This window comes from Nicotiana tabacum, chromosome 22 (assembly GCF_000715075.1).
Source record: "Nicotiana tabacum cultivar K326 chromosome 22, ASM71507v2, whole genome shotgun sequence".
Taxonomy (NCBI): domain Eukaryota; kingdom Viridiplantae; phylum Streptophyta; class Magnoliopsida; order Solanales; family Solanaceae; genus Nicotiana; species Nicotiana tabacum.
In genome coordinates this window covers 187,653,838-187,665,351 of record NC_134101.1, presented here as the reverse complement: position 1 = coordinate 187,665,351, position 11,514 = coordinate 187,653,838, and the positions used below count along the sequence as shown (strand labels likewise).

The following is an 11,514-nucleotide window of genomic DNA, read 5'->3' as shown; positions in this document are numbered from 1 at the left end:
CGAGCGGGTTAGAGAAAACGCTCGAAGGGAGGAACAAATCGTTGTCGAACCGGATGGGTTTGGGTCCGGGGAAACTTCTGAGCTGATGAAAATGCTCAAAACACTAAACGAAGCGGGTGGAGTATGGCGAGGAAAGGATAAAGGAAAATGACAAGAAGGTGGAAACTTACAATTCGAGGGTCGACCAAATCTCGGGAGCGCCTCCAATATTGAAAGGGCCGAATTCCAAAAAATCATTCAGAAGCCTTTCCCCCAAGTGCAGCCCGAAGCCAATTCCACAGAGATTCCGAATGCCCGACATTCCCAAATATAACGGGACCATAGATCCAAATGAGCATGTAATCTCCTATACATGCACAATAAAAGGAAAAAACCTAGAAGATGACGAGATCGAGTCGGTTTTATTGAAGAAATTTGGGGAAACCCTGTCTATATGAGCGATGAAATGATACCATCAGAATATAACTTCAACCTGGACGCTGCAAGTATAATATCGGCCAATGGCCGCATCAAGGAGACAAAATGGCCTAGGCCACTTCAGTCCGATCCCAAATAGAGGGATCACAACTTGGTATGTAAGTACCACGGTACTCATGGTCATATGACTAAAGATTGTCGATAGTTAAGAGAGGAAGTGGCTCAACTATTCAACAACAAGCACTTTCGAGAATTCCTAAGTGAACAGGCCAAAAATCATTTCAAAAATAGGGACGCCAACAAATAGATTGAGCAAGAGGAGCCTCAACACGTGATCAACATGATCATTGGGGGAGTGGATGTCCCCCAAGGGCCAATGATAAAGCACACCAAAGTTTCTATCACAAGGGAAAAACACACCGGGGATTACGTCTCGGAGGGCTCCATTTCGTTTAGTGACGACGATGCCGAGGTCATCATCCAACCTCATAACGATGCATTGATAGTATCTGTACTTATTAATAAATCTTGAGTTAAACGTCTATTAATTGATCTAGGTAGCTCGGCCAACATCATCCGATGGAGGGTCGTAGAGCAATTGGGATTATTAGACCAAATCGTACCGGCAGTACGAGTATTGAACGGGTTCAACATGGCATGCGAGATGACAGAGGGTGAAATAACCCTACCAGTGAACACTGTCGAGACCACCCAGGAAACAAAATTCTACATGATCGAGGGGGATATGAGGTACAACGCCTTGTTTGGAAGGCCATGGGTTCACAACATGAGGGCGGTGCCTTCAATCCCACATCAAACGTTGAAATTTCCCACTCCGGGAGGAATCAAAACGGTCTACGGGGAGCAACCGCCGCAAAGGAGATGTTCGATGTCGAGGAAGTAATCCCGGTGCCCGCGGTCTCGACATAAAAAAATAGGGGACTGGTTGAAGATAAGGAAACCAAATAGCAACCAACGATCCCGACCCTGACCGGGTCGGAAAAACAAGAGGAGCACACGACAAACGAGGAGGATAATTACGGTGTCCCAAGATCCTTTATAGCACCCGATGATACCGATGCCACTAAATCGACGATCGAGGAATTGGAGCAGGTGTAAACCCGAGAAGAGTAATTGTATATATACCCATCAAAAGTCTTTTCTTCCTCTAATATGGAACAATGTCCTTTTGTTTAGGAGGGAAATTCAAATATTTCATTTTTCCTCCATTGTCTATTTACTCTTTACTTTAAGCTAACCAAGCTTAAATCCAACAAGCGTAACTTATCCCAGCATAACCTGTATATTCAAACCAAACGACCCTCGAGTGTTTTTGTTACTTTTTGAAGCTTACTAGTAGTAGAAAAGTTTTCAAATTTTCACAGGACTTACGGTATGCCTTTGATAGTGCTTTCAAAGTATCTACGATAGACTAGGTTAGATAAGACTTAAATGTGAGTTACTTTTGGTTATAATACGGAGTCAGCTGTATTTTCTAGTAATTCTTCCTTTAATTTATGTGTCTGATTTGGTAGATTAACAAATAACAAGTATTTTTTAATATACTTCTAATTCTTTCGGATTTTTCGTTGGACTCTTCCTGGTCCTGTCCCTTTATACTCCATTTTACATAGTGAATTTTCTTTGTCACGCCAATGAACAATGTGTGTTTCACGAAGAAGAGCCTGAATCGGGAGAAGAAACGTCCGAAATCCAAATTGAAGCTTCAACGACCATAAACCCTTTTCGTTTGGTCGCAAGTGGAACATCATCGGCTGTTTTTTCCATCAAAGTCACTTCCGTTGTCCATACAAGTAAGTCTTTTTGGGGGTTCTCGGTTTTGTTTTCTTCCCTTTGCAAATGGACTATTTGAATTTGTTAATTTAAGAATTGAAGTAGCTAACTTAATACTGAAAAAAGGCTGATAATTGATAATTGTTGGACCTTTTAAACTGCTATGTATTGGATGGAAATAAAATTCTGAAGGGTTAGGGGAATGAATTGTGCAAGCTCAACTTTAGTTCGTGAACATGCAGATTATATACCTTTTTAAACGGTTCAGTTAGAAGATGGTAAACAAGTGTATTGTGAACCTTTACATATCTATTGTTTCTAATATTCTCTTAACAAGTGCTTGTTGAACACATAGGCACATACATAAATACACTGTGCTTCGTTTCCTGGCTGGATTCTGCGTACAATAGGATGTTTCTGACCAACAGCTTTATTGGGGCATATACGTGGGCGACCTGATCAATGATTTTAAGTCTGTTGGTAGGAAGGATTACTAGGTTCCACCACTTCTTTATTGGATTGGGTGTAAACTTAGTACCTAATATAATGCATCTGATCCTGTACTGGAGAAGACATTTTCGATAAATTTTTTAAAACTTTGGGTGATGTTTGGTTTATGAAAAGAGCATTGTCTTATTGGATAATGTGCATCATTTTGGTGTGGCAGTGAACTTAGAGACTGGAGCTGCTACAATAGATTGTTCTGCTGAAAGCCAGTTAGTTGCATGTGAGGATAATGTGGTTAGGGAGCCATTTATTGGAATGGAGTTCGAGTCAGAAGATGCTGCCAAAGGATTTTATGATGACTATGCTAAGCGTGTTGGGTTTATCATGCGCATTGATCAGTGCCGGCGTTCAGAAGTCGACAAGAGAATCCTTTCACGACGACTTTCATGTAACAAGCAAGGCTATTACGTGAAAATGAAAAACCATTATGGACCACCTAGAAAAACACGCACTAGCACACGAGAAGGGTGCAAGGCAATGATGTTGGTAAAGGTTAACAAGTCTGATAAGTGGGTTGTGACGAGATTCGTGAAGGAGCATACCCATCCATTGATTGCTTCTGGATGTTCTTCTCGTAATGCAATGGTAAGGGTGACTAGGTTTATAATAAAGAACACTCTTTGTGGTTCATCTTAAGTTTACTCGTCCTTTGGTCTCAGTTTAATCTTATAAGTCAATATACTTTGTGTCACCTCATGAAAGATGTTAGTGCACAAAATCTGAAGGGAAAATATTATATGCGGCCTGCCTTCAGTTCTTAGATCTTCTCTTATTTGAGATACAATAACTCATCTAATCTAGCTGCTACAAAGCCTTCCAAAATTCTTAAGGATTAGGAGAAAAGGGGTTGGGTGATTGAACAGTTATCAATTGGTTTTACCAGTAACTCTCTCTCTCTATCCTCTATCTTGCATTATTCTGTTTGTCATGCCCATGCATAATCGTCATTGCCATTTAAATACAGCTTAGGTGCTGTATAACGAAAAATGTAGCAGCCTGGATATTTATCTTATTGCAGTTTCGCTTGCTAAGTGGTTCAGGCAGCTGTACTATCCCTCAATTTGTGTTTGATTTTGAGCATGTTTTTAAGAATTCCCTACTTGGAGTTCAGGCGCATCTTAATGATGATTATAAGATGCAGCTCTCTGTCGATAAGATTTGAATGGCATCAAAGGATGGAAAGCTTTGCAGACCACAAAATGGCAAGATTGGTGCTTAACCTTTGCCATCTATACTTTCAAACACCCCATACAGTTCCGTCCATCTTGGAGTCCAAAGATCATAGAATGGGTAATTTCCCGATAACTCATTCATTTTCTGATCCGGCTAATCTGAAAGCCTAGAACATCTTGTATTGGTTGGTGTATTTTCCTGATGTAGTTGTCCATTCATGTTGCACGCTGGCGCAGTTAGCTTCAAACTGAAAATACCTTGATACACAATCTCGGGAAAGCATATTTTCATCATCTAGCTTGGCTGTAGGGGCCAAAAAAAGGAGGAAAAATACGTATCCTTTCCATGGATGAGCTATAGTGTCAAGAGCATAATCCAAGCAGCTTCATTGCTTTTGATTAGTTCTGCTGAGTTCAAAATATAAATGTTGAGGTGCTTTTACATGCTTTTGACAAAATTTGAAAATTAGTTACCACTGTCAATTGACTGAGACTGAGTTGGAGTTGATTGATAATATTTGCAAGCGAAACTGCACGCATTGTTTCTGCCAGTCTGTCTCCATGTTTTTCTCCTATTTTTCCCTCTCTTCTTTTTTGATAACATTGGTATTTGGGCCATCTTGCACGCACTTCGACTAATTCCACGAGGTACCTGCTGCCTCCTACCAGCACAGGTACCAGGTAACTCTGTCGATCAAGGTTTGGACAGATGGGAAGAAATCACCAAGTGCTTTTGCTTCTGTTAGGATTTGAACCTGAGGCCTCATGGTTTTTAACCCACTTCATTGACCACTAAGCACACCCTTTCCCTTGCTTCCTCTCCGTTTTCTCATTCTTCTCTTTTTGTCTCTATCTCTCATTCATTTCTTTTCTTCTTACTCTCTATTTTCTCCGGTACTCCTATTTCTCTGTTCTTCTCCCTTCTAGTGCTCCACCACCTTTATGATATATTCAGCCTAAGTGAAATATTTTGAAAAGAATAGCATGGCTTGATCCGCATTTAAAGTGGCCTTCTAAATTTCTCCAAATGTCCTATTAGTAACACTATAAGGCCGGTAATGTTATATGGCAGTAAATGTTGAGCTGCTAAAGTCTAACATATCCACTAAATGAGTGTTGCAGAGATGCAGATGCTAAGATGGATCGTGCGATAATACAGATTAGATAAGATTAAAAATGACCACATTTCGCCAGAAGGTACAAGTAGCACATATTGAGGATAAAATTTGAGGTCGCTTGAGATGCTTTGGTCATGTCTTGCGTTGCCCTACCAATGCACCGGTCTCTAGGTGTGAAACTATGGTGAGTGAAGGTGTTAAAAGGGGACGAGGTAGACCTAAAACCACATGGAAGGAAGTTGTCTTGAAAGACCTACAAATCCTTGGAATTTATGCACACTTATCTAAAGATAGAGCACAATGGAAGAAAAAGATCCATATAAGTGATACTCTTTTGTTTTTGCTCATCACTATTTCTCATGATTAATTTGCTCCCGTGGCTACTAATTTTCTACGTTTGACATGCCCACATAGCTCTCTTCTTTTCTGTGTTTTCTTGGGCACCAATACCCGCATTTTACACTTTCTTAAAGGTTGACTCCTCTGCTGAAGGAGTTACTAAAACAGAGGGACTTTTTGGAATTTAAAATTTTAACACTATTTCATTCCATTTCCTGTCATTTTATTCCACCACTAATTTGCAGCTTCCAGTCCTCTGTCATTACAGTTGCAAGTTTTTCTCTCAACTGTTTGTCCCAGAAAAAAAGTTTAGCTGCTTTATTTTTCATTTTTTCATTTTCATACTACTTTGGATGTTAAGGTGAAAGCTAAGGGTTAACGAGTGGAAGATTAAATACAAAAGTAGAAGTAGAGGAAGAAGCAATACTTCATGTAGAATAATTACTACTGGGTTTACCGCAGATTAACTAGAAGATAGAGTTTAGTGAATATTGAAAAATGGATTAAGAACATAAATAATACGTTGAAAGTTAGGGAATAGAAAACAGAGAAACAATTAGAACGGCGAATTTGCAAAAGTGGAAGTTTTCTGGCGGATTATTATCTTACATTATTCTAAAGCTGGTTATCTCGTTTATGGTTTGGGGTATATAACTCTTCTAAACAGGCATACAGTGGCTATATATTAGGAGGTTGATTAGTTGTATGCTATGTTATCAAAAGCTTACAAAAGCTACAGGGAGGTTTCCTACAGTCTTTGTTTCCCACAGAATACGATCTTATGCACAAGACTTCAGTCTTGATATTGACATTACTGAGGACTGAGGAGCAAAAGAAGGAAAAGTTAGCTGCAAAAGCAAGTAAATCTGAGTGAAATAAGGGAAGAGGAGGAATTTGATGTTTAGAAGAAGAAGCATTGGCAGGAAAAGAGGGGAATCAGATTAGGAATGTAAGTAATGGAATATGGAGAAAAACTTTATGGGACTGCGTGAATTTTACAGCTTATGCTTTTACCTATTTATATATGTGTCTTTATAATTGAGTACTTTACACTTGTTCAATGTGGGTCACTAATGTGTACAACTATATTGACCTGTCTAACACTCGTCCCCAAGAGTTGATACACATTGTATATCCCGAGTTTGTACATATATAGCTAACTCGAGGATCAACAAGAAACTTGGTAAATATGTATGCAAGTTGATCATCAGACCTTACAAATCTCGTGACAGTATTCCTGAGAATATCTTTTTCTGTCGAAGTGACAATTAATCTCTATTTGCTTGGTCCTCTCATGGAATACTAGGTTTGAAGCAAATACCAGATGCATTTGTTTATCACAAACAAAGTTCCATTTGAGTGGTTTCTCCAAACTTCAATTCTTTCAATAGTTGTCTGATCCATATGTTTTCACAAGTTGCAGCTGTCATATCTCTATATTCAACTCCAGCACAGGATCTCGCCCGCACTTTATTTCTTGCTCTTCCGAGATACTAAATTGCCTTTAACAAGAATTCAATCTCCAGAGGTAGAGCGTGAGAGGGTGAAGCATCTGTATCCCTAACAATCTTCTCATGTCCTTGATTCTCATAAAGTAGCCCTTTTCTTTGAGCAGACTTAAAATACCGAAGAATACAGACTATTGTATTCCAAGGAGCTACACATGGAGAATTTAGAATCTGACTGACGTTACTCACTGAAAAGGCGATATCAGGCATATTACAGTGAGATAATTCAGTTTTCCAACTAATCTCCTATATCTCCCAGCATCTGAGGCTCCTGGTACCTGGCAAAAGCTTGACATTTGGATTCATAGAAGTATCAATAGGTCTATAGTTTGTCGTCCCTGTTTCGTGTTTCCTTAAGTATGTCCAGAGCATTCTTGCTGTGAAATGGCAATGTCTGATCTGGACTGAGCTGCTTCAATACCTAAGAAGTATTGTAATTTACCTAGGTCCTTGGTATGAAAATTCTGAGAGGGATGTTGCTTCAAGATTTCACTGCCCTCTTGATCACCGTTAGTGATAACTATGGAGACTACCAAAAAGATACACACATCAGAGTGAGAGTGTCGATAAGATACATATTGAACATTTTCGCTCCATGTCATGCCAAACTCTTGTATAACTATGCTAAACTTGGTTAACCATGCTCGAGGAGACTGTTTTAGGTCGAGACTTTCCAAAATGACTTCCACCTTGATTCCCCAGACTATGACGCAAAAACAGAAGAATCCATTGATGGTGAGGGGATCACTGTGTGACCTAGGAGGGGAACCAAGAGACCACCTCATCTGCTATAGTGATGAATATATGGAGGCCGTGTTTTCTACAACAATGGAGGCTTATTGGGCTCATGAAGGTGCCAATGGATTTGGAGAATTGGGCCACGGATTTAAAATGCTTACACTAATTAGCGTTAGTTGAATTGAGGCCCAAAACTTTCAAGAAATTGAAGAAGTCCCAGAATCCATTCAAGATTAGGATTTCTTTTCCTTAAAGATTGAAATTTCTTATTTCTTGTTTTCTAGTAATTTAATATTTGTGTTAGTAGGATTATATTTGTAGTTCTAGTCAAACTAGGATTGTTAGTTGGTATCCCATTCCTACTAGAATTCTTTTTCCTATTTTAGTTAGGATAAGTTTTCTTAGCCTTGTTCTTATTCTAGTTTAATTAGGATTTCGGCCTAATATGGAATAAAGGGCTTAATATGCTGAAAGTAAGCATTGGTGATTAGTTTCTTTGAGCATTAGCTTCAAAAACATGATTGATTTTTTATTTCATTCTTATTCCTTTATTCCACGCTTCTTGCAATCTTGCGGGATTGAAGAACGAGTGGGTAAGGTTCTTTTCATCTTACATTCTTCTAACGTGAGTTTGAAGAATGCTTTTGCTAGTTTTGTGAAAAACTTTAGCGGGGTGCTTTTTGTTTTTCTCTCTTCTTTATGCTTGAGAGATGCAAAACCTCGAAAGTACATCGTATAGGAGTAGTTGGATTAACTAAAATTTGATCTCCCATTGAGTTACGATCACTTGGAAGCCGAACAAGTGTAAGAACTAAGAACATCTTCTGTCACTATTCCAACTGTTCCTCAAAACTGGCAGTAACTTGCTTTAAGTTATTAAGATCCTTCATAACTGTTGAACTTGTCAAAATAAGTAGACATGTCTAATTCCTGCCTTTTCAAATTAGTCATTCTGAAAACAAAATCATAAAGGCAGGAAACATAGTTACTATGTAAAGCATGACTGTTTTTCCAAACCAAATAACAAGTTTGAAATAGTCAAAACAAGTCCATCAGCTTAGGATCAATAGAGTGCGACAAATAACTGCATAACTGAGCATCAATCTTTTTCTAATGTGTTCGGACCTTTTCATCAACTTTTGTAGCCTTTTCAGTTATCTTTGGCACCTTAACCTTACAGGATAACTCAATAGAAGAAGCCTATTAAAAAATAATACTAAGTTATTGAAAAACTAGCCAGAAAGTGAATAGAGGACTGTTGGTCGTTTGAAGGTGGCTTTGCAGAAAGTTTGAGGGAAGGATGCAAAGGTCTCAGACAAGCCCCACAATGTAAGAGAAAGGCAGAGTTGTTGCGGGAAAAGGGAGATCGCAGAGAAGTGACTGAACTACTACAAACATACTTCTGGTGGTCTGAAATTGCAGAAAATAGTATGGTTGGCCTCAAACCATCCAAGCGACCTCAAAGACCAAAGGTACAAGTCTTTAAGTTGCCGGAAATGGCTCACACGTTTGGTGTGTGAGATAGATCTCGCCAGACAATATGCTTGTGCCGGGTGTGGGGGAGCGCGTCACGTCTCCTTTTGTGATGAGTCTAGCTTGATTTTGCTAGCCGGAAATTGCCTGACCAAGTGATGGTGCTGGTTTATTCACAGCACACGAAAATAGAGGACAATTGAAACAACGCTCATTGTTGTCGGAAAATGCACGGCAACAGTCTTTCTTTCTCACGAAAGTTTTTGATAACTCTGCATAAACTATTTAGCCTCGCTCTGATATCATGTAAGAAATAGAACACGAGAGAAAGACTTTATGGGAATGAGTGGCTTTTACACCTTATACTTCTATGTGTTAATGTTCATGTCTTTACAATGAGTACTTCACACTAGTCAAATGTGGGACACTAATATGTACAGCCTATCTAATAAGGAAGAAGAAATCATGCCTCCTCCAGCTTTTTTTTTGGGGGGGGAGGGGTGGTTGCCAGGTGTGTGTGTGGAAGATCTCCCAAAAATTAAGTAACTCCTAAAAGTCTAACCAGAGAGGCAACTTGCTATCTTTGCACTTTTTTCAGAAAAAGAAAAAGAAAAGGATGTCACAGGAAAAGCTTCAGTGGGTAATTTCAAAACGGAATGTTTGGTGGCCACTAGAGACGGCTACTCCTTAATTACTTATCAAAAAAATGAAAGAAGAAAGAAAAGCTACTTACTCTTTTTCATCGTTTATTTGTGCTTTCTTGCTATAATGTAAACAACAGTATTTAGGATGCTGTTGTTGGATAGGGGTTAGGTCTACGTGCACTCTATCCTCCCCAGACCCCACTAGTGGGATTCTACTGGGTTGTTGTTGTTTAGTGTTTAGGATGCTGGATCTCTTTTAGTACATTTCATGCGTCAGCTTGATTATGGCCCAAGCCTCATGACCACCACTATTAGGTAGCTAAACACTATTATGAGATTAAATAATATCAGAAGTAGCTTCGGGAACTGGATAGTGTTTGGGATCCCATGGGAAACAGGTGGCGAGGGTGAGGCTTCATGTTCCCCTCTAAGGATCTCAAGCCTCGGTAATTAATGACATTTGAAAGAGTGTGTCTGTCTTCGTGAGTACAAAATTGCTGCAATTTCTTATTATCTTTGAAATGACTGGTTCTTGATTTTCTCTTGTAGGATAAAAAGGACAGGAGGATCCTAGAACTGTCGGCGGAGTTGGAGCATCAGGATAAATTATGTGACCTATACAGAGAGCAGCTAATTACTTTTTTGGAAAATGTTGAGCAGCAGATGGAGCTTTTGTCAAAGAAAATTGAAGTAGCTGTCAACAATGTAAAAGAAATAGAAGCAGAAGTTCAAAAGCCATCCAATAACCAGTAGCCATGTGTAAGTATTTAGATGTTGGTATGGTGTTATCCTTTTGTAGCTTGACAAAACATTTGATTACCCTAATCTGTCATTTTGGAAAAGTGGAGAACAAGAAGGAGAAACTGGAAAAGACAAGTTTTTCCGGAATGTTATGTCACGTTCTGTTCATCTAACGTCACTGAAATTTATTTCACTGGATTATGTAGCTTCTTGCTTGCTGGTTCAGATTTATATTGTATAAACTCAAATGATTTGGTGGAAGCTGATGGAATCTGCCTGCTACTAGTCCCCAGAATGTTAACTGCTCTTTATTTGGTCAAATGACGCTGAAGCAGTCTTAGTTTTTTGCTTACGAGCAATTGTAAAAGAACATGGACAGTGTATCAAGCAGAGCTTAGGAGATTGTTGACGCATAATTGCTTAGTTTACATTGTTTAAACTGGCTTTGGAGGTTATTGACGTATACTTGTGTAATTTACATTGCTTAAACTAGCTTTGGAGATTATTGATGTTTAGTATACATATATGTAAAGTTCGTTAGTGATGGATGCAGAGCATGATTTATAACAGAGGTAGTTTGTGGCCTTGTGGGTAAATAGCTAAGTGTACAGATTCTTATAATCCTATGCTATGGGAATTGACATGGTTCTTAAAGACTTCAATCACAGTTGATCTGAGCAGTAGCATTTTCTTACATATATTTGTAAGTCTTTTTTTTGCTAGTCTCTTTCAAACACAGATTCTCGAAAGAAGAAGAAAAAGAAAAATGAAAAATGAAATCCCGGATCACAGATGGCTCAATCTTTTATGCGAGCTTTATATTGAATAAAGTCAATAACTTAATCAATGTTATTTAACTTGTAATCCGAAAGGATTATCTTCTGATCTTTGTTTCTTGTTTTTTTAAATGTTTTTTGTGTCTAAAATTGATCTAAGATAAATGTCGGTCTAATTCAATTTAGTCTTTCCCTGAAATTGATATGTGGTGGTTCCCCATATGATCTCACATCATCAACGTAGTGTTACACTGATTTTCAGTTTTAGTGTATAATATAGTTAAACT

General features: G+C 38.7%; 1 protein-coding gene across 2 annotated transcripts; it reads left to right on the top strand.

The window, feature by feature from the left end:
- The first annotated feature begins 2,069 nt into the window (after window positions 1-2,069).
- Window positions 2,070-10,992, top strand: LOC107793065 (protein FAR1-RELATED SEQUENCE 5). Of its 2 annotated transcripts, XM_016615356.2 has the most exons (4): window positions 2,070-2,231; window positions 2,879-3,303; window positions 10,260-10,469; window positions 10,658-10,992. In XM_016615356.2, coding segments are annotated over exons 1-3 (630 nt in total). In that variant the 5' UTR covers window positions 2,070-2,230; the 3' UTR covers window positions 10,464-10,469; window positions 10,658-10,992. The 2 variants fall into 2 exon arrangements, with proteins under 2 accessions (XP_016470842.1, XP_016470835.1); XM_016615349.2 differs by having other exon boundaries at window positions 10,260-10,992.
- The last annotated feature ends 522 nt before the right edge of the window (window positions 10,993-11,514 follow it).

Coding starts and splice junctions, on each gene's coding strand:
- LOC107793065 (XM_016615356.2), top strand. Junction 3,304..10,259: donor GTTCTTCTCGTAATGCAATG/GTAAGGGTGACT, acceptor TTTCTCTTGTAG/GATAAAAAGGACAGGAGGAT.